The following is a 25,016-nucleotide window of genomic DNA, read 5'->3' on the forward strand; positions in this document are numbered from 1 at the left end:
CTCACAAGCGCTACACGATGTCGGAAAACCAGCGGGGTCTTGTGTATCTGATCACCGGTGGCTGTGGGTTTCTCGGCCAGCATTTACTGAGAATTCTCCTGGAAAAGGAGGACAGACTAGAAGAGATACGGGTGTTTGACAAACGCGTAGATCCGACCTTGAATGATCTCAGCACAGGTAAGACGAGCAGAAGCGCTTCGTGGCTGTTCGTGACTTACGTCACGCAATGCTGTTTCTATTTGTAATGCGGAACTTCGTTAGTTAATATACCGATTTAACGTTAAATCCTACACTGGCAAACAGACATACGCGCAGATATATTGTCGTAAATCACTCGAACTGTTTGTTTTATTCGGCAGCTTTTTCCTTTTCCTGGCAATTCTACAGAGAAAGTAAAACTGTCTTCATCACTTCGCTAAAACATTCCTGATTAGAATCATAGCTCAAACATTTAACGTGCCAGCTTTATGTCATCTTAATCAGCGTCTGTTTGAATGAAATGCCTCGAGCAGGTACAGCGTTGATCTATAAGGGAAAAAAATGGCATACCCTGATGTTTGTGTCACAGATATGTATTTAATCACCTTGGCAACACAAAGAAGGCTGTGTTTTGAGCGCACCCTAATTTACCTGTCGTGTCTTGTTGTTGCACCTGCCGTGACTTTCAGCACCTTTTCAATAATTGGAATGCCAGCCTGTTTGTTTACATAGACCCAGGAGTCATGACCAAAGATGGCTCACATGCTATTTGTTTTTGTTCCCTGCTTCCTTGGAAACATTAATGAAATCATTTAGAAGCCAAGATATTTTTTGTTTCCTTGATTACTGGTCTGCTTACAGTAAAATACAGAAGTTAAGCAAGACAATACCCTCAAAGCTGTGACAAATGCCCCAATAAAAAAAGGTACTTCTAGACGGCAGTCAATATCTGACACTAGTGTCAGATATATTGCTGTGCTCAGTGTGGGATGCTGAGAGATGTTCTTACAGAGCTCTCAGTGGTCTTTTCTGAAAGGCTCATAGCCAGAGAAAAAAATATCCTTTACATGAACTAATGGAAATATAACACATAGTGATCCATCTAAGAATCAAAACCCATAAAACAGAGTTTGAATTTCAGCAGAATCTCTGAGTGAAAGTCCAGGTTCAGAGCTATCAGCATTTCAAGGACAAATGGTAGATAATTTATAGGTTCAAGGCCTTCATAATATTTTGCCATGTCAGCTCAACACTTGAGACTGATCTCTTATATTGTTTTAAACTCCTGTGGAATTCAAGAATAGGACATTAACACTTTGGATAAAATTGGACTTGCCTTGATGATTCGGAAAGATGCATATCACACCTGGAAATAACACTGCTATTATGAAATCAGGGCGGGCTGGGAAAAGAATGTTGTTTTTGAAGTTCCTTGGTAAACGAACTGGCTGTTCATCAGTGTATTTGTAACATCCTTGTGGAATTCTCAGGAAAATTCGGATGTTTTTCAGGTTTTTTGTTTTTTAACTTCATGTTTTCATGTTTTCTACCCAGAGCGGACAAGAGTGGTTGTCATTCAGGGAGATATCACGGATTATAAATCTGTGTTGGAGGCCTCCCATGGAGCAGATGTTGTCATCCACACAGCCAGCTTGGTTGATGTTTGGTACAAAGTCCCAGAGCCCCTCATCTACTCTGTCAACGTAACAGGTGAGGCTCGGAAAGATCAAAGTGATAACAAGGAAAGGGATGGGGTGGAAACATCAGTTGACGGTTAAACTTGAATAACATTTTACCACAGAAAGCTATTTAGAGGAAAACCTTGAATGGATTTACTTTGGATGACTTCCAAGGCTGAACTCTTCCCTTCAACCAAAAATGAAAAATAGTTGTAGTTCACATATTCACATTTCTGGTCTGAGGTGTGGTTTCCTCTTGCCTCAGTCAAGGACTCATTTTGTGTGTTCAAAGTGTTGATTTGTCTTAATGAAAGGATACTTTGTTTAAACACCAAAGGTCTCAGATTCTCAGAGTTTAACTCTAATTGGCTGATGCTGTTAGTGTGGAATTTATTGGTGAGTTTAAGTGTTACATGATGCTGAAACTGCTATTGGGAGAGGGTTTTCCTTTGCGCAGACGAGAAGCGAACTGCTGGGGAAACCCCTCTACTTTTCCCCCTCTACTTTTTTGGAACATGATGAGAGTAGTGTCACTAGTCACTGACTGAAACTATGACTAAATAGGGTCTGTTGAATTATACATTTAGGTCAAGGTTTAACAGATCATATGTCACTATAGAGCTCTATTTGCACATGAGAGCATCAGAGACGGACTCCAGATTTGTGTGTCAAGTGTCTCGGTTAAATAAAAACACCTTTTTCAAACCTGGAAAAGTTAGTGATTCATAAATGTATTAGATTACCAAAAGCAGCTCCTCCTATCAGTCCAAAATGACAGTTAACCAATGAGTTTACTCTTGACTGGAAAACAATTTTAAATGGTTCCCAAAGGTAGCGTTTCTTCGGGTCTATGGAATTTAATGGGTTTATTTTACTACTGTTTCTAGGGGTTTTTTGAGGGTGGGCAGGTTGTATTGTTTAAAATCTGTCTAAACATTCCTTCTGCTGTTTTATGTAGCAAAATGGCTCTCAAGAGATGGATTTTGGCGCAAACACTGAATAAGAGTTTGCTATCATTAATCTCTATAATATTTTTGGTATTTGGACATTTAAAACAGTAAGTTGGCATCATGTTAGACAAAATCAAAAATGACTAGATGCCCGTATTCAGCTAACTAAACCTTAAATCAAATGGTGTTTGGAAAACAGTGGAGCTCTTTGGCAAAGAGGAATAAGCTATTCAGCCTTGGATGCACTCAAGAGGTATTTGTTTTCAGTGGACTTGTTGACCGAAATTGCCAGCCAGGAAATACTGCAGCTTATTTTTCTGAGTTCCCGAAATGTCTCTGGCACTGACTTTTAAGTGACTAAAGAATTTTATTGACAGCAGCATGCCAGATGTGCTTCGATGAAGGAAAACAAAAACATTTAATCAATCTGAATCTAGAACCAGATTGAAGACCCTGATCACAGTAATAAAGAAGGGATGAAAATGTTGCTGGCACCTGTTGCTGGTGAGGCTTTGCTTTTAATATCTGTACCCCAGAAACAATCGCTGCAGGTTAAAGGCAGTTTGTCTGTAGGCTCACAAAAAGATCTCGTGCAGAAGTCAGCTTTTTTCCATCTGGATGTTAATTATTTGGATTGCTAAAGTGTATATGAACAAACCGCTACAGTTAAAGTTTTTTTTTTGTTTTTGTTTTTTTTTTCTGTAAAAATTTCTGTGATAAGATCCAATAGTTGCACCTGATTGTGTTTTACTCTGTCCGAGGAGGTTGTCCCATTTGGCTTCATAGACCTGAAAAATATTTCAAGAATTTTAATATTTCCCCTGTGTTGGTGTCAAGGGGTTTTCTTCAACACATTCTTGGTAGTTCTTCCTCTAGTGTCTGGCTAAAATCTCTCCTTCTCATAACTGGTATAAATTTAAAATGCTAGTCTAACAGCACTGTATTGTAAACACTAATAGCCTGTGTATTTTAGCCTGTAGCTGTAATGTTTAACCTCCTTTCAGACCACATGCAACCATGTTGGCACCAAAGCTAGACAGCAGGCTAACAGAGCTTGCAGAGAGTAAACATTACTGCATCAGGAAAAGCACAGATAAAACCAATTTGATTAGTGTTTTCTGTATTTAATTAGGTGTCCTATAAGTCATGCCAGTGAGCCACTACGCATAGACTGTGGAACTGGTTTACCTAAATTGTATCTTAAATTATGGTCTGTTCCTCTGTCTTATCGGTGTCCTGTTCTGTATTTTTGCCTTAAAGTGAGATTAGTTTTAACTGTGCTAGCAGCACAGCTGTAGGCATGACAGTGCTGGTAATTTCAGTTCATCACTTTTGCCAAGAATAGAGTATCACAACACATATGTAGCAAATTTACTGTTAGATTTTGTAGAGGTGTTTTTGGTTTGGCTTTTTCAGTTTTTCTGTAGCGAGTGAAACCTCTTGCTCTGTTCTAGTGAAATATGGCATATATTCCTGGTAATCTACTACCACATTGGTTCTGATAAGCCTGCCACTCTTCAGAGAGTGGTATAGTAGTCAGTTCTCTGTGCAGCTGTGAATGGTATTTGTGAACGCTGTGGGTTTCTTTTGTTTTTGCTCAGATGGCAAATTAAACACATCACTACTTCTTCTTCTCATCAGCACTTGAACAAATGTTAACTATGCAGCTTGTCAAGTGTTTACTCCCTAGATTTTTGTTTTTAACTTTCAGATACGTAAACAATAGCCAGAAAGATGCAGGAAAACTAAAGACCCCACTTTACTTCATGTGCACTGTTTATAATGGAGGCCATGTTGTTTAGGAGCAGAAATATTCGTGGCGTCCTCTCAGATAAACGGAACACACATGGGTCCCATTTAAATTATTCACACGGATGTTTCATATAGTAATTTGAAGCAATCCATTTAAAAAAAAAAAAAAAAAAAAAAAAAAAAAGTAGATTTCTTCAAATCTCACTGATAGAATAAACTATCTGTGTCACAGTGTCCTTTGAGCTACAGTCTGATCTATCAACACAAAAGTGAGCAGACTTGCTAAAAACAATGTTTTCTTTTCCTCTTAGGAACAAAGAATGTCATCAAAGCCTGTGTGGAGTGCGGCATCGAGTGCCTCCTCTATACCAGCAGCATGGAAGTGGTCGGTCCCAACGTCAATGGAGATCACTTTAAGAGGTGAAATTCAAAAACTTTAACATTGTTAGTCGGGTTTTTTTTTTTTTTTTTTTTTTTTTATGCTGACTGAGCCAACATAGTAGACATTTAAACCCCATTTGAAGAAGTGCTTTAGCTCATGTAGTTCCTTTTCTGTAGTTGCTGTCTTGTAACCACTCTTATCTTAAAAGCAACATTAAAAACACATGACTTGTGAAAAAGAAGATATGATGGGGTGGAGACAAACGTCAATGACAAATGCAGTATTTAGTATTTTCTGTCTTATTCAACCGAGTGATCAAGGTATATTCTGATTGAAAGACATTAAATGGGAGCTACTGTCTGAGCTTTCCTTTGCCAGTGCTTCAATATTTTCCAGTCTGTTATGTCACGCAAGTGTTATGTAATGTTGCCGCAGTTATACAGCTTTTCAATCTGAAGCTTAAAGTTCAAATGGGTTTTGCCATCATCACTTGCTATGGCATGCTATTGACAGTTATGTCACTCAAGGCTGGTTATTACCAGAGGAATAGTTCTGAATTATTTAATAACAAATAAAAATTGTTATGTAATGTACATTTGCCAGGTTTTTTTGCCTGTCATGAGAGAAAAAGGCAACACAATGGCATTTCTAAATATGGACTGTCTCTGGATATTTCTGTGTATTCATCATTTTCAGTGACATGTCCATACCTGTATAGCTCTGGAATATTTTGGGTAAGAATGAGCAGAAACCACAATCAAAACTGATGACAAATGGAAAGTTGACTGCTAAAGGCATGAGTCAGATCCAGGTGTATAGCTCACCGTCATATTGTTTGAGTATAGGAATAGGAGACACAGACAGACCATTTACTGGTATATGTGGGTTAGAGGGAACAGTTTTGTGCTTTGGCTGAAAGCATTTCAAGGTAGGGTTTTTCCCATTGTCACTATGACCGAAATGAAAAACCCTGGTGTGCAACACTTGTATGCACTAAGGTTAAGGTGACAGTGCACAAGTGGGCATTCTTCAATGCACCGTTGGAAAGTCCACCCAGTTCCTGAGGTTTATGGTTAATCTATTCTGGCCAACCAGTACCAAGGGTTTTTTTAAAAAAAAAAAAAAAAAAAAGTTTGCTCTACAGAAACTCTGAGCTAATATTTAGCATGTGCACCCTTTGCCCTCCAACCTGTACCAGGAAAATTCTGAGTGCTGCCTGCTAATCTCAGACTGGCTCCATGATCTTGAGATTAGGGCTTTACAGAGGCCAGCAGAGGCTGGACTTCTTGTTCTTTTTGTCTCTTTTGATGATTCTTTGGGCTGTTTGTGATGCTACAGAAGGATCTGGGACCAATCAGGCGCCTTCTTGGTGATGTGTGACGTAGAACATGTGCAAAGCTTTTTCACAGTACAATATGTTCTCAGATTGAGAGTTAGATGAGGATTCAAAAGAGAAATATGGTATCATCATTCCAAGTGGAAGCCCTCTTTTATCTACTGAGATCTTTCTACGTCAGCCCACACTCCAGCCATTGACAGATTAGTTTTCTGGTATTTCCTAGTAGAATTCATGTTACTATCATATCTGTTTTGAAAAGTCTTCTGCATTCTTTACCACTATTTCAATTCATGAACTTAACTATGACAATCAAGTAAAAATGGATTTACAGTAACAAATGGATTTAAAGAATTCCACATAATGCCCTTGTCACATGAGGAAGATCACGTCCAAACGTGCTGGACGTGCTGTCTGCCTTCCAGATGGTGTGCACTCTTTGCACGTACACAGGCACCTCAGCAGCTGTTGTAGTTGTGACGTTACCCTATAAGAATGAACCTTTGCCTTCTCTTGTTACAAAGATTTGTTCTAGTCAGACAGTAGATTTGGGGGAAAAAAGAGATAAGAACAAACTTTGAAAAACGTGCAAATAAACATGGATATCAGGTTTGTTCTTTCCTTCTTTGCCAAGGTTCATTTCAACGCTTCTGTTGAGTACGCCTTGTTTAAGCACATTCCTAACACACGGCAAGGTTAAGAAAATACTATGCGATTATCTTCTCCTGAGCACTTCTCTGAATGTTTGACTTTTTTGTTTTTGTAGGGGCAATGAAGACACACCTTATACAGTGAAACACAGCATGGCCTACCCCAAGAGCAAGTCAGAGGCAGAGAAAATTGTGCTTGATGCTAATGGCACCAAGGTAAGATATATTTCACAAATTAATGGTGTGTGTGTGTACTCTGTGTAAAGAAAATTGGTAAACTGTTTGAACCACATCACAATGAAGCAGATTTAGTAAATGTACATTTGAACTGAACTATGATAATGCAGTGAAACCAGTAAAAGAGCTTAGTCTTCTAAAAAGGCTTAACCTTGATAAACTCTGACTGGGCAGTTCCATGCAGAGGCTCTAGATATGCAGATGTTTTTGTTTTTAGTCTCTTGCTGAGCTGGGTTGGAGCCTTTAAAAAAAAAAAAAAAAAAAAAAAACAATCATAGTGGGGGTGTTTCTTGTGCAACTTTGCCACAGAATGTGAGAATTTCCCTTGTGGCTATGTGGTGGTGTAATTTCTGCTGTTTACAATTATATCTAAATCTTTTATTTTTATGTGCCTCTGGCCTGAAAACTAAGTTGTTTGTAATTCCTATCCAGGTTAAGGGTGGTAAGCGCTTATACACATGCTCGCTGAGGCCGACGGGGATCTATGGCGAGTGGCACCAGCTAATGAAGGACTTCTATAAGCAGGGTGTTCAAAGGGGAGGCTTGATTGTTGGAGGGATCCCGGACCATGTTGAACACGGTCGAGTTTATGCAGGTAAAATTACCACTTCTGTGACATTTCCTATGTGGCACTGGAAACTTGGTTAAAGGTGCCTTCATTTTTAAAGCAGATGTAGCATGTAGAAGCACTTCCTCTGCACTCTGCAGGAAGTTTGAAGGTTTTTGCACCTAACGCAATTCATAACATTTGAATTTCAGATGATAATATTTTAAGAAACCCTGATGCTCTTGAACAACTTTTAATCAGTTTATAGTAAATTCAATACCAGATGGTCATTATCAGTGAACATGTATACATGCATCCCTATTCACACCACAAATCCTCTGATCTTCTAACAGAATATGATTGCGTTTATGATATTAATACATATTACAAATGCATTCATGTAAGGCATGCAGTATCAACCACAACTGGTTAGAAAGGATGCCACTTGGATGCAGATTAAACAACTAAAGTAGTATCTACAATTGATGTATTTTAAGTATTTGCACTCTTTACATCACCATAATCAAATCTGTTACTTATCCACTTGTTTGTCTACCTAGGCAATGTTGCCTGGATGCACCTCCTTGCAGCCCGAGCTTTGAGAGAGCGCCCGGAGAAAGTTGGAGGAGAAGCGTTCTACTGCTACGATGACTCGCCCTACAAAAGCTACGAAGATTTCAACTTGGTGTTGTTCTCTGAGTTTAACTTTCGAAAGGCCCGGATACCTACACTGGTGTTATGGTTTCTGGCCATGTTTAATGATTTGATGCACTGGCTACTAAAACCCATACACAACTACACACCGCTGCTGAACAGTTACACCTTGGCCGTTGTTAGCACCACCTTCACAGTGAGCACCGACAAAGCTGAGCGTTATTTCGATTACCGCCCCTTGTACAGCTGGGATGAATGTCTGGCCCGCACAAAGAAATGGATTGGCACATTTCCTTCAGAAAACCCCAAAGACTGTTGATCTGAGCTCAACCACAGCAACCTTTGTTAGAAGCTGCTACGTAGACGGACAGGATCGCAATACATAAATAATGCCTGTTGTCTATTGATGTTGTAGAGAAACGGGCAGTAGGGACAGTGTAAGAGCTTTTATATAGAGAATATAAACATGCATAGTTTTATAAAAGATGTCTCAATAATTCTCATTGTAGTAGATTAAAGGGTGCTTTCATAGCATTTTGAAACGTTCATGTCAACATTCAAGCTTTAAAAATATATGCAGTACCACTGTGTGTGTTGTGGGGGCGACAACATACAATAAAGCAGTATTGTTCTTGGTCTTTCTAGAGTGTAGGTGTTTTCAGTTCTGCCAACATCCACAGAATGCCTCAATTCAAAGTTAAAATAAGAAATAGAAAAATGACACTGACACTTTTTTTTTTTTTTTTTTTTCTTTTCATAAGCTTCATTATAAAATGATGACCACTGATTCCATCAGAACCATTAATTCATTTGTTAATGAACTAGCTCTAGATGGGGCAAACGGTGAAGACGATGTAATTATTACGTTGTTATTCTCTTCATTTCCGTGGCGTGTACTAATTTTAGATATGCATTTCACATTAAATATTATCAATATGCACAGTATTAATGGTGACAGTGTAAACTCAATTTACATGCATTTACTACTCAGGTTATTAATATTTCATTAATTTAGCAGAGTGTATAAAATGTTTTATTTTACTGTTTGAAGAAATGTTTGTTATTGTGAAACAATTAGAATGTTTAATTTTTTGTCATTATAAATAAAGATTTATTTAATCCTTTCTACAAGGCCTCTCATGTTGTGCTTTGCATCAGGGCGGCACCCTGATCTCATTGCATATCATCAGTCTTTGGTTGCATAACAAATCTCATACACATCACATCCCTGGAAACCACTTGCATAACTTTAAATCATTGTTTTTGTTTCAGTATGCATATTTGCCCTCACCATAATCCCCATGGTTACATTGTATTCTCCGCCTTTTGGTTTCTATGTATCCAAGTGTTTACCCATTGCGGTAGGTAGAGAGAATCACTCCTTGAAGTCTTGTGGAAATTTGTCGTCACGCTATACTAGAACCAGCTGGATTTGAACTTGTATGACTCAGAAAAAGGGAGTTCCTTTAGAGAGTTTGCTAAACAGTGTTCCTGTAGCCCTGGGTGTCCCCCATTTTGAGGTTTTGCATAGCAATCTCCAAAACACTACCATGCATGGTGCTAGGAAATACAAAGCAAAGACTAACAGTTTCCAAACAAACTCATAAATCCTTTTTCACAAACAAAACCAAAAGATGTGGGAATAAGGGTGTGAAAAATTACGTTTTTTTTTCCCCAGCAGATTTTAATATGGTCTGATACAAAGGCTAGGCTTTCTTATAAAATGTTTCTCTCTGATGTAAGCATGTCTGTGGGAATACAGCAAAATATCTGCATGAGTTTAATTGATGTGTTTTGGTGGTTCACCACAACTGGAGTCTCTAGGTGTGTCAAACCTGTTTGAGTTTGAGCCAACCAGGAGCCATATTATAACAAAAGGGGTGAACCAGTAAAACATTACTGTATAACATAACGACCTATGTGAAAACAAACACCTATATCTTTTATGAGAAGTGAAGAGATATTCTGAACATTTTTACATTTACAAAAACATGAACAGCCTGAGATGTCCTAAAGTTTAATTTCAACTCTCTGTCTCAGAGTCTGATGTCATAACAATCGACTGATCACATTGATTCTATAAAGAAAAACTTTACATGGATAGTTTTTGGAAGAAAATATTATTATGCATCTTTGTGATTGAAACACCATTGTTGTAATGCTGGCATCACATCATTACTCCAGGAATAGCAGATGACAAAAATAATACAAATTAAAAAAAATTTACGATCTTTTAGCAGGAAAGCCACTCTGTGGACCTGTGGCAGGTGGGGGACCTGTTCCAGGAAGCAGGAACTATAGAGACAAAGAGAAAACATAGACCTCCACCTCTGTAACTGTTGAGACTCTGTGGACAGTAAGGGTCAGCCAGCTTCCTTGCACTGCAACATTTATTGTAGGTTACTGTAGCAATCATTGTTTAAATAAAAGACATCTGTTCTTTGTTTTGCAATCAGTCACACTGATGGAAAAATTTTGTGTTACAGATGGAACCTTGGCTATGATGTGGCTATTTGGGTAAGGAACAGAAATGAAACAGAAATGATTTTTAAGACTCTAAGACTAAACTAAATAGGTGTTTTAAAAGCAGTCAGACTGTCTGAATGTAATCTGATTACATTTAATGTTTGTCTTTGTTCAAAGATAGAGATTTACTTATGAATTATGTCAAACAGCATTTGAAAGGTACAGTGTCTGTACCACTGAAAATCACAAAAAGCAGACTCTGTGGATCTGCCCAGAACTGGATCCAGCTGAAGGTATTAGAGGCTCCATAATGGATCAGCAAACCATGTCCTACAGAAAAAGAAGGACTCACGGATCAGGTCCAGCATGGCCATTTTGCAGCTGATCCTGTCTGGACTGAATTTTTATGTTTATATTTCATTTATTTTGTTTGTATTCTGTTCCCCTGTCCTTATCTAAAATGGCTCATAACATGTTTGCCTTTACAGATAAAACTTACATTCAAGACCTGGAAAGCTGGCCTGCATTTTTTCAGTTAAATAGGAAACTGTTACTCTGATCTAACTATGACTATTAACAATAACTCAATACAACATCTCTCCTACAGCTAGAGCAAACAGTGAAGGCTGACATTAGATTATATTATATTAGAAATTACAAATGGCCTGCTGTAATGGGGAACATAACAGCAGAGTTTTTCCGTAACTCTTATTAAGCAATACAATCCATCCATCCATTTTCAGCCCCTTGGAGGCAGAAGTCTAACCACATAAGGGAGGACCTCCCTCTCCCCAGCCACCTCATGACTCTTCCCACCTCCCCTCCTGCTTTCTAAGACAGTAATCCTTACTTAAGTGCTCTGAGACAGGCGGTCATCACTGACACGCATTCACATTCCTGGGCCCACTGGATTAAAAAGGAGACGCTCCTCTTTATTTTCCCGTTGCCAAGGTGAAATCTGCATCTAGAAACTCAGACTTAATCAACTCGGGGTTTATGATTAGACTCTCAATTTAATGAACCTGCATACTTCCTGAAATTGAAGCCAAATTTGATCTGTCTTTGACATTCCTGGCTCGTTCGTTTGGAGTCGCAATGAAATGCAACTGCGCCATCTAGTGGCACAACTGAACACACCAACAAAGTGAAAAAAAAACTGATAATAGATTGATTTCATCTAACTTCCCATCATTATTTTTGATGTGGGAAATTTTGTGGCCTTCTCCTTTTGATACGACCTATTTGTTTGAAACTTCCCTTTAGTTCCTTACAAAGAATAAATAAATACAGTAACTGACACTAATAACTGAAAACAGCTATGAAGTCAATGAACACTGGAAGACATCTGTGTTTATCTATGCCTTTGGAGGTATGGAGATGTCTGGGAGAGAGGGAAGTGGGCTTTTTAATCAGATTGTTTACACAGTCCTGGAGAGTAAGAGGATGTCTGATGAATGATCTGATTGCTACTCATTTTTGAAAACAAGGATGATGTGCAGACCTGTAATAATTACAGAGGGACAAAAGTGATGAGCGATACCATGAAGATATAGGAAAAAGTTGTTGAAGCTAGGTTGAGGACAGAGGTGATGATCAGCGAACAGCAGTATGGTTTCATGCCAAGAAAGAACACTGCAGATGAGATGTTTGCTTTGAGATTGTTGAAGAAGTGTAGAGAAGGTCAGAAGGTGTTGCTCTGTGTCTTTGTGGATTTAGAGAAAGCCTACGATAAGTTTTCAAAAAGAAACTGCAATACTGCAGTGAGGAAGTCAGGAGGCAGAAAAGTATGTGAGGGTCGTGACGGACATGTACGAGGACAGCAAGATAGTGGTAAGGTGTGCAATAGATAGGGGTGGGACTACATCAGATATTAGCTCTAAGCTCTTTCTTGTTTGCATTGGCGTTGGACAGACTGACAGATGAGGTCAGGCAGGAGTCTCTATGAACTATGATGACGATGAAAGTAGGTAAAAGGTGGAAGAAAACATGGAGAGAATTAAACTCAATAGAAGCATAACAGAAAATGTGTGTGAATGAGACAGAGACAGGTGTAATAGTAAACATGTAAGGAGGAGAGATAGTCAAGGTAGATGAGTTTATATGGGCCGCACCATCAAAAGTAACAGACAGTGCGCAACAGAGTTGAGGAACTGCATGCAGGCCGGGTGAAGCAGGTGGAGACAAGTACCAGGGATAAGAGTGAAAGAAAAGATTTACAAGGCAGTGATTTACAAGGTAGTGAGATATCCCGTGATGTATGGTTTGAAGATGGTGACACTGACAAAAAGAACCATTAAGCAATTAGAGTGAAACACTTGCCATTAACATAACAATCCAAAGTAGTAAACAGTGCAGTGGGGGTGTTTAACATAGATATGTAAGAAACAAACGTCATTGTTCACAACAATAAAAAATTACAGATATCTATTGATATTCTCCTGGATGTCTAAATTAGTTTTATGGAAGCGATGACAGTGTGTAGGGAGGTTCCTGTACGTGTGCGTGCTCGTCGTCTTTTGACGCGAACGCGCGCGTAGCTGTCAGTAGGAAATACAGGCTGTTCGTGTCTGCCGAGCCCCTGCGGCTGTGCCTGGACATCTGATCACAGAAAGTCGGCCTATTACAAAATGAAAATTATCACTTACAGACTCGCTTGACTTTGGTGAGAATGCGTCGAACAAGTGCGCATGTGTAACCGAGATACCGAGGCATCCAGCTAGCTAGCACGGCTAACAGAAACAGAACACTATCAGGGCTAATGCTAATAGTTAAATAAGCTAACTTAGCTAGCTGTTAACTTAGCTAGCTAGCTCACGGATTGCGGGACGTTTGTTCTCCCAGCTCATCTCCCCGTTCAGCGGTTCCTGCCCCGGTGTCGCCTTTTCGTGTTCTCATTAATTGGATAAGGTTACGGAACCGGAGCTGTGGCGGGGGGACGAGACGACAGGAACCCCCTGGCTGGCTATCCAGGCGGACCGATCACAGTGACACGCCGGTGTGGGTGAGTTGAAGAGTGGAGTTGAAGTTATAGTTGATAGGGGGGCAGCGGGGTGGACAAGGCCTGTGGACGTTGCTCAGCTGGGGCCTGGCAGGGAGGCAGGGTGGGTGTTAACTATTAGCTGCTCGTAAAATGTTGCCTCAGCGCGCTGAATCGGGAAGTTGAGTCGCTTGAAGGAAGGCCTCTTGAGAGGACATAACAACAAAGTGACTGTGACTATTGTGGTGGTGTTATTAGCTGCTAGCTCGTAACACATAGCTGTCTGGAGCAGCCACCACAAACATGAACCTGCTCCATCAGCAAAAAAAAGCTGGATCACCATGGTTGTCCGTCCGCTTTGTTGAATACCAGTGCACTCGTGCATTTAATGAGGAAATTGCATTTCTGGGACACTGGCTTAATCATCGATTAAGTACATTTCTGATGTATTTGCTAAGAGTTTTCATTTGTGTGTTTTTTGCCGTGAGCCTTTGTGTGACTACAAATAAGAAGTTCCTGAATTATGTAGACACACTACTATCACTTCACTGTACAATATAAGCTTTTGTGGCAAAAGAGGAAATGTAGCTTCGTGCATCTATTGGTGTTAGGTTTATGTTGATCGCACACATATGATGAGGGAAATCTGGGATGGGCTGTGAATTTTTTATAGTGAATATATTATATTAGTTTAAAAATAATAATAATTAAAAATTTTGACTCATTCTCAAACTGCTTCTGTTTTAAGAAGAGTTACACTGGAATTGTTAGAAGTCTGTTTTCATGCACATTCACACCCATGCTTTATTTTATTATTGACCCATTGCTGATAAGATTTGTGTCTTTATCCCTCTGTAGAAGCACTATTTGTGTAGCTGTGACTTTAATATTATTCAAATTAAAATTCAACTGCTCATCTTTCTTTTCTTTTTCTAAAGGAGAGAGTGGAACCATGGCTGAGCTTTCCACCTTATCCCCATCCCCACCTGCTTTGGGTGATCCTCATGCAGCTCCATCTATCCCTCCGTCATCACCAGGGCTTCCTCCACCTAACAGCACTGCTACGGAGTCTCCCAGGGAGGTGTCCATACCCAAGTCTTCCCTTTTTAATGACAAAGCTTTGAGTGGAAAAACTTCTGCAGTACTGACAGGGGGGTCACCCTTGATTCCCCACCGATCCTCAAATCCTCCCAGCCTCACAGCTGAGACCCCCCTTCTATCATCGGTACAGCAGCCTGCTCCAGGGAATGAAGAATCAGCAGGAAACGATACAGAGAAAAAGACTAAAAATCCTTCCGCTGTGGAGATCTTGAATACTGAAACTGAGACCCCTAAAATGATGAGTGAGCCACCAGCTCCAAGCGAGGTGGCACAGGCGTCCCCCTCTCCTGATCTAAATCCTGGTCTTAACCTGTACCCTAACCTGCATGTCACCTGTAACCCAAATCCTATCGTAGATGAAGCTCAACTTAAAGTGGGACAACCCCAGACCACTGCAGGTCCCAATCCCGCACCTGCTCCTCCAGTCTTATCATCAGCAGCAGCTGAAGAAGAAAAACCTCAGCCGCTCCAAGAAGCACAAAATGCTCCAAACGAGCCTCCACCTTTGTCCCCAAAGCCTGGTACTCCCAATGAAGCCAGGATGGGAGAACTGCCGGCTACTCCTACCAGAGCTGAACCCCACAGCCCACCACTCCCACTGATCCAAGAGCCACCTTTGTCCTTCGCTCTACCCAACCCCAAACCCCGGCCGGCACCAGACACCCTCAGTTACCTTGAGTCAGCCAGCCTTATGTCGGGAACTTTGGAGTCTCTGTCTGGACTGGGAGAAGATGGCAGCTCTGTGGGGTCAGATTCAGAGATTAATGGCCTAACTGTCAGACGCACTGACAAGTATGGCTTCCTAGGTGGGAATCAGTACAGTGAAGGGGGGTAAGTACACATTAACCAGTCACACACACTCCCAGCTACTGTACAAAACCATGCGCTGTGTAATATTAATATTTTAAACAAAACAAAGCAAAAATCTGCTTTTTCATGCTAAGCTTCACTGCAGATGGATCACTGTTTGAAATATGAGACACTATTAAATCATGACCACAGAATTGGTTTACTCAGATAAGTGTAACTCTTGCTTGACTGTTTTCCTATGGCCACTTTACACCATCTGACCCACAGAGATCGTCTTCTCCATCCCAGCCTCTCTTTCCTGCCTTCCTCTTCTTCTATGCTACTCTAAACATATCTGTCTGTCCTTTATCTCCCCTTGGTCTGACTCAGATAGTGCTGAGAGCGCTTTTGTGACTCATTATGTACTGACTCTGTGTGTCTGTGGTGTATTTCCCATCGCACCCATCTGCTCTCTTCCTCCCCTTTTTTGTCAGATTTGCTTCTACTTTTCTGACAAGCTAATTGCTCTTCCTCTGTTGAATAATTAAAGTCTTATTGATTTGCCCTGAGTGTCAGTGCCGGTCAATTCCTGTCATTGTTTGGGATTTTCTTTGAGTGAGCAAAATGTTGTGCAAATTAACGCAAGACATTTGTGTCATTAAATTAAAGTTACAAATCTCAAAGTGTAGTTTTTAGCGGTATCAAAAGAACAAAGAACTTCCTCATTCTGTCAGCATAAAGTCATTTTATATTACTCACTATTGCAGTGAAAAGGAAGTTCGAGTTGAAGTTGCACGACAGCGGGAGATGAAATGGCTCGACATGTTCTGCCACTGGGATAAGTGGGTCAAACATCGCTTCCAGAAGGTACACACACAGCAGCTTTTCAGTATGTGATGGTAAAAGTGGGAACAGAACTGCTAAAAAAATTAAATAAATAATGGAACAATCAAGTCACACATCTGATCTTTATTAATGAAACATTCAAGTTGAAAATCTTTATTTATAACATCACTACCACCAGTAAAAACTAGAATCACACACACAGAAACCCCCCAAAGAACATATAGTATAAATTAATGATGGGTAAACATTATGTCAGAGCTGATGGCCTAAATGTCTGCCTTACAGGTGAAGCTGCGCTGTAGGAAGGGGATTCCGTCTTCTCTCAGATCAAGAGCCTGGCAGCTGCTGTCAAACAGTGAAGAGCTTCTAAGAGACAACCCTGGGAAATTTGAGGTATCACGGTTACCATGTAATCTTTAGCACTAATGAACTAGTTGTCTCATATTCCATGTAGAAAGTGGAATAAATACAAATTATTTGATCTCTGTTATTCAACTTAATTCTCTTTCAATTTAAGACAATTGCAGCTGGTTTGAAAGCATTTTGGGAGATATCTTTAGTATTGACTAAGTGGCTTGTGGTGGGGTTGAGAAGGCCACTTTCAGCTCCAGGAGTGCTAAAGGGGCGCAGGCGCAGGCCTAGTGAGCAATAAGCCTCTTATCAGGACCAGTAATCCTGCCTGTTGATGCCCTGCCCCTCTGAGAGGGTCTGGCCTTGACTAGGCGGTGTCCAGCCATTTACTAACTTATTGTTCCTCTTATCTATGAAAGAATTTCTTTGCCACCATTTTTATTTTTGGTTAATAATTAAATGTCCTGTATAATCCAATTTTATGGCTAAAAAATAAGGTTCAGAGAATTTATTGATAACCTGCTTGTTTGTTTGTTTGTTTGTTTTCTCTTTCCCTACAGGAGCTGGAGAGAGAGCAGGGAGAGGCTAAATGGTTGGACATTATAGAGAAGGATCTCCACAGGCAGTTCCCCTTTCATGAGATGTTTGCTGCTCGCGGTGGCCACGGGTAAAACAATAAACACAAACACTGTCTATTTTATACCAGAGGAACCATGGTGTTCCTTTGATTAAAAAGGAACACCATGCACTCTGCACTACTTGGAAATGATTTGATCCTTGTAGCTGCGTATCAGGGCAGGGTCACAGTAGGATGTTACTATATCTGTCGGTAAACATTAAGGCTGTGCCATATTATAATGTCCTGAATAAAACACAGATTCACAGTAGCTCATTGAAAAAGGACGGAAAAATGCCCTTCATTGGTTTGTGCTAATAAAAGCTGCTGGCTGTGGGTCTGCAATCAGCAATAAAACGTTCAATATTTTTCTGTCTCAGCATAAGTATCAGTATCACAGATTTGCTTTCTCTAGTGTAATGTATTTTGAGGCTTTATCAGACACTCCTGGTAAACTTTTGTTATTGTTTTGTAGGGAAATTTGGCTTCCACAATAAAACAAAATTGGATTCGATTAAAGGCAGAATCAAAGATGGCAGAAATAGTGATATCAGACATTCAAAGATGAAATTAAAAAAAGAGAAAAAAAGGTAACCTGGCAAAACGAAGCCAATGAAAAAAACAAATGTGTACTTTAAAAAGATGTTTGAAGTAATCCTTGTATAGTTTTTTATTATTTATTTAATTTTTTTTGGAATAGCTCGTGAACTACAGGTAGCACCCATGTTCCCCTCGTAAGCCACTGAATAATTCTCATGCTTGTTCTTGCAGGCAACAGGATCTGTACCGAATCCTCAAGGCCTATACCATCTACCGGCCTGATGAGGGTTACTGCCAGGCCCAAGCGCCGGTGGCTGCTGTGCTGCTCATGCACATGCCTGCTGAGGTGAGGGGTAGAATGGTTAGGTTACTGTTTCTAATTAGGTTTTGAGTGTTAGTTTCACAATGATTACTTCAGGAGCGTGATTTCTTGAGAAAGTCTCATGAATATATGAACAATGACTTGTGGTGAAAGTCTTTTTTACTACAAATGAACTAAAGTAAATGCAGGTACGTTAAATACTGTCCAGTTTACTTTTGTCCTCAATATCTAAACATGTATCACTTGAAGCAGTGTTTTAAATCCAGTGTGCAGCGTTTGTTTTCACATGAGAGAAAAAAAAGGAAACAGGATGAATTGACACATTGGATGATGAGTTAATCTTACAACCTTTAGTTATGTGTGTGGTCAGACTTTCTTAGAAATCAAGGATTTTTTGTTTTAGCCTTGGTCTTTCTATTTATCCCTCCTCTGCTGACACGTTAATAAAGAGAGGGCGCGTGACAAAAGAGAGTAGGCAGAGCGAGAAAACAAAACCCATCTGAAACGTGACTTTATTTGGTTGTTATTTCACTGGAAGGTCATCTTAATTAAAAATAGGAGACCGAAGAAGCCTAAAATGCTTATTGAACCGCCCCTAACCCACATCACAAGGTGACATCATTTCTTTCTGTGACCTCACTTCTCTATGGAAACAGCGTGGGCTGATGTTTTTACAGTATCGTGACCACACCTGCTTAAATGCTACTGTCGCAGTGTGAAATCTAAGTTTGCTCATTTCTTTAAATAAACAGGTGAGCGTGAACTGTGTTATGTAAGGCTTGTTTTCTCACGTCAATACCTAATAGCAAACTGCGCCTTTATCTCTTTGTCACAATTAGACTTGCAGAATTATTTTCAGATAATGCTTTCTTATAAAACCAACATCTATTTAAAGCTGGGCAAGCTGATTTTTGTTTGTTTGATTGACATAAAAAGATGTATGAAATAATTGATGTTGCTCTTTGTTTTAGTGGTTAATGCTTTAATATTAAATACACTTGCTTAGCAAACACATGAAGCAGCAGAGGGCATAATAATGCACATATCTGCTTTAAAAGCACTGATTATACTCAATTGTGGTTACACCACTGATGAGAAGTTGTACTTTTTATATTGTTAGTATTTTGTAGTCTACTTGTAGTGTAGTGTCCACATAGTCCTCTCCCACACCTTAATAATTCAGAATATATTTGTTTTTCAATCCACAATTTATTGTTTGCAGTGCAAGCCTTTAACTTTTCTTTCTGTTTCACAGCAAGCGTTTTGGTGCCTCGTCCAAATATGTGAGAAGTATCTTCCTGGCTACTACAGTGCAGGGCTGGTGAGTGAATAAACACGTTTTCCTAGTCTGTTACACAGTTATCTCAGTTTTAATAACTTTGTTTTATTTTTTATTTTTTGTCCTTTAGGAAGCGATTCAACTTGATGGCGAGATCTTCTTCTCTCTGTTGCGTCGCACGTGTCCAATGGCGTATCGTCATCTTAAGAAGTTCAAGATCGACCCCATTCTCTACATGACGGAGTGGTTCATGTGTATCTTCTCACGCACTTTACCATGGTCCTGTGTCCTGCGTGTATGGGACATGTTCTTCTGTGAAGGTACTGTTCATATCTGCAGGTTTCACAGCCAGTTGTCAGCGTTTTTGTCTGTTTAGTGAATTTGATTTGTGTACCTCTGTTTATAAATTACTTGCAAATGTGCATGAAACATCAGCTCTGGTGGAAGCTTCTCTTTCCTAGGAAGCCCAATCCCACCACCAGGACCCCTCAGGGCCTCTTCCACTCTGCTGTCACTCCATGACCTTAAATATCCAATCCAATTTTATTTATTAAGTGCTTTAAAATTGCCAGCACAGGACCAAAGTGCTGTACAGTAAATACGTTAAGAACAACAGAATAAAATAAAACAGCAAAAAAATAAAACCCAAATACATCAAATTAAATTTAAAATGTAAATAGCAGGTACTTTTCGACCAACAACCTGATTTGATTAAATGCAGGAGCTGTAAGAATGCAGCATTTTACAGTTTTGTTATTGTTAAATAATTTTTATTTTAATTCTGTGGAAAATGAGAAAAAGGGTGTTTTTCCATCTCCATATTTTTGCTATTGGATTCTGCTGTAGTAGTTTTTCATGATTCACAATTCAAAGTAACCCACGTTTATGTGCAGCTGGGGCTTTTGCAGACATCGTGCTCATCCTGTTTCAAGCTGTTGTAGCTCCCCTTTCTCCTCCCTTTAAAGCTGCTCTATTCAAAAATGCTTGAAACATGGCGGTGTGGCTGTAACCACAGATGTCCCGCCCTCTTCTGTGGTCACAGCCAAAGCGGTGTGCCTGAGATGACCATATTAGGAATATCAGCCCTCATTTACATCCTACACAACCAAGAATAGAAAATGTCTGTCTTCAACTGTATGTATCAAATGCATAATTCTTCCCCTTTTAACAGAACTTTGAGAACTGCTTGATTTTTTTTTTTTTTGGAAGTTTTTCTAGATTGAAAGAAACCTAACTTAAGTGTGTCTGTGTGTAGGAGTGAAGATAGTCTTCCGTGTCGGCCTGGTGCTACTGAAACAGATGCTTGGCTCTGTGGATAAACTTCGGGAACTTCAGGGCATGTATGAGACCATGGAGCGTCTAAGAAACATCTCACCCGACACTATCAGAGAGGACATATTGGTACAGGAGGTCAGTGTTTATGTCTCTGAGCTTTGGAGGCCGTGTACATAAAACTTGTTTCTGTTTTTACTCAGAGACACGAGTTATTAGTCATTTTATCCTGTTGTGGCTCATCTTGTTATCCTCACTTCCTCTGTCTGTCTCTACTTTGTCTGATGTTTTCTTGTCCAGATCGTTGCTCTCCCAGTGACTGAGGCACTCATAGAGAGAGAGTGCAACATTCAGGTGAGGAAGTGGAGGGAGTCCAGAGGGGAACTTATGCACCAGCCGGGACGCCGCCTTCATGGTACAAGAGCTATCTTTGAGTACAAACGCAGAGCTGCTTCCATCAGCTCTGGTGGAAGCTTCTCTTTCCTAGGAAGCCCAGTCCCACCACCAGGACCCCTCAGGGCCTCTTCCAGTCTGCTGTCACTCCCTGGCTTCCGCAAATCTAAGGCTCCTTTCCACTCCCACGCCAAGAAGGGCTCCTTCTCAGGGCCGTCAGGATTTGACGGCTTTCCACCTCTGTCACCACCCGCAGTAACATCAAGCTCGAACCGAGGGCCCAGCCAGAAACCACCTATGCCACCAGGGGCAGGTCAGAAGGCAGCACCACAGAGCCCCTTAGTCACAAAGGTGGCTAGTTCATCTCATGGTCCTGCTCCAGCCTCAGAGAGCAACTCAGCACAGGGCGAGCCTGCTTCTTCGGCCCCAATGCAAAGCACACCACAACCCCCCGCTACTCTGGCCCCCTCTCCTAAGATCGTCTCGGAGCAAATTACTCCCACTATCCCCTCACCTACTGCAAACAACGCCCCTCTGCCCCCATGCCCAGATTCAAAAAAAGAAACAGCACCTCCATCAGCCGATGCCGCAAATGTGGAGGAAGAAGGAAAGAAGAAGAAGAAAAGCAAAGAGGACAAGAAGAAGGAGAAGGAAGATGAGAAGAAAAAACAGAAGGAAAAGAAGGAAAAAGAAAAGGCTGAAAAAGAGAGGCTCAAAAAAGAGAAAGAGAAGCTAGAAAAAGAGAAGAAGAAAGGGGGCAAGAAAAAAGACAAAGGAGGAGGAGGAGGAGGGGATGCAGAGGACAAAAATGGAGCTGCAGCAGCGAAAGAATCGGCCTAATTTTCCACCTCGTCATTCCAGGATAACAAAAAAGGGAGGCTGAACAAACAAAACAAAACAAACAAAAAAAAGAGGTCAGGGGAACAAAGGATCCCCAAAAACAGTGACTAATATAAAAAATGGGATGGCTTCCTATATAATACATCATTTCAAGGATTTAAAGTAGTCTAAGGACTATTTTGGAGAAAACTGGATCATGATTTCAACAGCACCTCGGGGCACTTTTTGCCTCTCGTGAGATGGGACAAAATTTCCTTATCTTTTTCTTTTTTTCCCCAACTGGAGCATGGACTGTGAAACTTTTTTTTTTAATATTATATATATAAAGTATTGCAGTCACTTTCTGTTTTAGTTTTTTAAATTCCTCCTCTTTTTTTAATTATTTTAATCAAACTGATGGCAGTGGTATGAGGAAAAATTGGCTCAAACACTTGCAGAAGTTGTTACGGTGCCATAGAAAATGTAAATAAAAGGTCTACCTACGATACATAGGATCGTGTTAACACTCCATATGCCCCGTCACTTCTCATCTGATGAAGGGTTATTTGGGGAAAAGGGAGAAAACGAAAATAAATCATTTAAAGTCATCTCAAACGCAGGCACTGAAGACAGAAATGCTAGTAATATTTGTTGAGGATGTATTTATTGTCACGTTAATTGTTGTCTGTGCCTTAGTAGTATAGTGAAATGTGTCAATGTGCTTTGTGTGGCCTCCCTTTTTTAAGTCAAACTACCATTGAATCCCTTCCGTGTTTTCAAACTTTTACTAGATTAGATTTAAAAAACACAAAAACAAAAAAAACAAAAGAGGGAGGAGTAGAGGAAGAAACAGTACCTTGTAGTCTTGTAGTGACTACAGTGTTTTAATGGGTCACTTTTATTTTGTTTTGTTTTGTTTTGGACGAGTAGGTAATGTTTTTATTTCAGGTTTTAGTTTTTTTTAGTTTTATTTTTTGTTGTTTTTGTTTTTCAAGGGTTAAAAAAAAAAAGGAGGTACAACATTATCAGTAAATGCTTGTGTGCTAACATGCAAGCAGTATCTGTGCACAAGTCCTGCAGACCAAATATCCTTCTGTGAGTTTAGTATTATTTCAGTTTCATTGAACAAAATCGTGTGCGCAGTCAAAATTTGGTATGGGTTCCTTAACTCATTAGAATGTGATTTCAAGTATCGTAAGAGAATGAAGAATTTTTTGTTTTTTTTGTTTTGGGTTTTTTGCACTTGTCATTTTGTCACAAAGCACCACTGAAGGTGACCACTCCTTTTGTGCGGTGACATGGAAAACAAGCGTCTCAGCAGGCTGGTTTCAGCCTCGTGGACCTATAGGAAGCCACTTGACTGGAGGTGCCAGGTGTGCCAATTGTAGCATTAACCTCTGATCTTTGACCTTTTGGGCTCTGATGTATTTATGTAAAAAGTGGTTAATTTAATCAAATATAGTATATTATGAATTATTATTATTATTTTGGATCTGAGTATTTTTCTATCTAAGTGAGAGACACCTGGTTGACTGGAATTGAGGCTGACTACACAGCGTAGTTGCAGAGGAACTGTTTAAAGTCTTTTATTTTTATTTCATTTCTTGTTTTCTTTTTTTGTTTTCTTTTTGCACATTAAGTCTTCAGCTTCAGCAAACTCGATGCATGTCTTCTGGTTTACTTTCACTGTTGGTTTGGTCAGCTTAGGTTCACGAGTCTCCAGTTTACTGAAGTGCAGTATTAACAGACTTGAGTGTGGGGGAAAAAAACGAGCCTTAGACTTGAGAGAACAAACTTTAGAACGACTGACTTTGGCAGAATATTTAGGAACTGAAGGTATTTGTACTGTGTCATATACTAAAAAGTGGTTTTTAATTGAACATCTTAAGTACGTCTGTCTCACCAAGTTGTGTTGTAACATTCATAATGACTTATGGACTAACTCCCTAATGTATTTACACTCAATGTTCTGTACTGTAACATATTTATGCATACATTAAATGGCACTGAATCCTGTCAGTATATGATGAATAGTGCCAGGTAGTTAGTGTAAACCATTTGATGGCAAGAAAAACAAACATTGATGCTCTTTAACTGTACTGTTTGGTAGTTGATGATTAGAGGGACTTTCGTGTACTTGTAGCCAACATGTCCTCCATATTCATTGTTTTCCCACTTGTTTCAGGTCTTCACATGGCTGTCATTTATATATAAATATGAATATCTCACACACACTCTCCTTCCCTCTTCTGTTTCGACGGCAGCGCATTATAGGCACAGATTAAGTGTAGTGTTTAGTGTGGATAATCTGAACACATCTATGCAAACTTTGCTTCATCATGACTGTTGGCGTGTGTGTCTATGTGGTGACAGCAGCACTGATTTTACCTCTGATCGTGCTGATCTGAGTGGTGCCGTCGGGGGGAAAAAAGGATTTTGTGCTTCACCACGTGTTTTTTTTTTTTTTTTTCCTGTAACACTTTCAGGCCCGCGGACTATGATATTTATGAGCAATATGTCCTCGCAGCTCACGTCTGGATGATGGTGTCGTTTGTCTTTGTTCAGGGGGCTGGAGGTGATGTGATGATCAAATGAATCTGACACTAGCTGCTCTTTGCTCTGCTCTGCAATAGTGACAAAGCCTATTTGTATCAGGTCCTTTGTGCATTTCTCCATTGACCCTGAAGTTGTAATTCTTAAGTACATTTCATTGGGAATAACTCAACTGATGCAAACATTTCAAAAAAGGAAAATGTGTCTCAGCTGTGTGGTTTTTTTTGTTTTGTTTTTTTTTTTTCTTCCTATGCCGTTACGTCTTTAGTGTCTTTAAGTTTACATGTCACTCGATTTTCTGGCGAAAGTGAAATAAAATCATAGCTAATTGAATTCATTCCTTCAGATCTGCAACTGTTGTATTTATAATTAATGATGATAATGACATTTGTGATGAGTAATAAACCATAATATATTAAATCACTTGGGTAATTTTTTTTTTTTCTTTTTGGTGTGTGGCTTACATGTTTGGAAAGATTAAAAATCTAGGCTGGATTTAAATAACCAGCATTTAATTTTAAAGTTA

General features: G+C 39.8%; 2 protein-coding genes across 2 annotated transcripts; both read left to right on the forward strand.

Annotated features, from left to right (window-relative positions):
• Nucleotides 1-8,803, forward strand: hsd3b7 (hydroxy-delta-5-steroid dehydrogenase, 3 beta- and steroid delta-isomerase). Its single transcript, NM_001279673.1, is given in 6 exon segments — nucleotides 1-177; nucleotides 1,534-1,689; nucleotides 4,672-4,780; nucleotides 6,845-6,944; nucleotides 7,398-7,560; nucleotides 8,073-8,803. Coding segments are annotated over 6 exon segments (1,101 nt in total). The 5' UTR covers nucleotides 1-17; the 3' UTR covers nucleotides 8,486-8,803.
• A 4,341-nt stretch (nucleotides 8,804-13,144) lies between these two features.
• On the forward strand, nucleotides 13,145-24,913 carry tbc1d10b (TBC1 domain family, member 10b). Its single transcript, XM_005468974.4, has 10 exons — nucleotides 13,145-13,633; nucleotides 14,548-15,541; nucleotides 16,267-16,366; nucleotides 16,631-16,738; nucleotides 17,257-17,363; nucleotides 18,084-18,198; nucleotides 19,430-19,495; nucleotides 19,584-19,773; nucleotides 20,709-20,863; nucleotides 21,026-24,913. The coding sequence occupies exons 2-10, from the start codon at nucleotides 14,562-14,564 to the stop codon at nucleotides 21,956-21,958; spliced, it is 2,754 nt and encodes a 917-aa protein (XP_005469031.1). The 5' UTR covers nucleotides 13,145-13,633; nucleotides 14,548-14,561; the 3' UTR covers nucleotides 21,959-24,913.
• The last annotated feature ends 103 nt before the right edge of the window (nucleotides 24,914-25,016 follow it).

The sequence above is a fragment of the Oreochromis niloticus genome, linkage group LG4, assembly GCF_001858045.2.
Source record: "Oreochromis niloticus isolate F11D_XX linkage group LG4, O_niloticus_UMD_NMBU, whole genome shotgun sequence".
In the NCBI taxonomy this organism is placed as follows: Eukaryota; Metazoa; Chordata; class Actinopteri; order Cichliformes; family Cichlidae; genus Oreochromis; species Oreochromis niloticus.

Coding starts and splice junctions, on each gene's coding strand:
- tbc1d10b (XM_005468974.4), top strand. CDS start 14,562: ATGGCTGAGCTTTCCACCTTATCCCCATCCCCACCTGCTTTGGGTGAT. Junction 16,367..16,630: donor TCAAACATCGCTTCCAGAAG/GTACACACACAG, acceptor TCTGCCTTACAG/GTGAAGCTGCGCTGTAGGAA. Junction 19,496..19,583: donor GCTACTACAGTGCAGGGCTG/GTGAGTGAATAA, acceptor TTTGTCCTTTAG/GAAGCGATTCAACTTGATGG.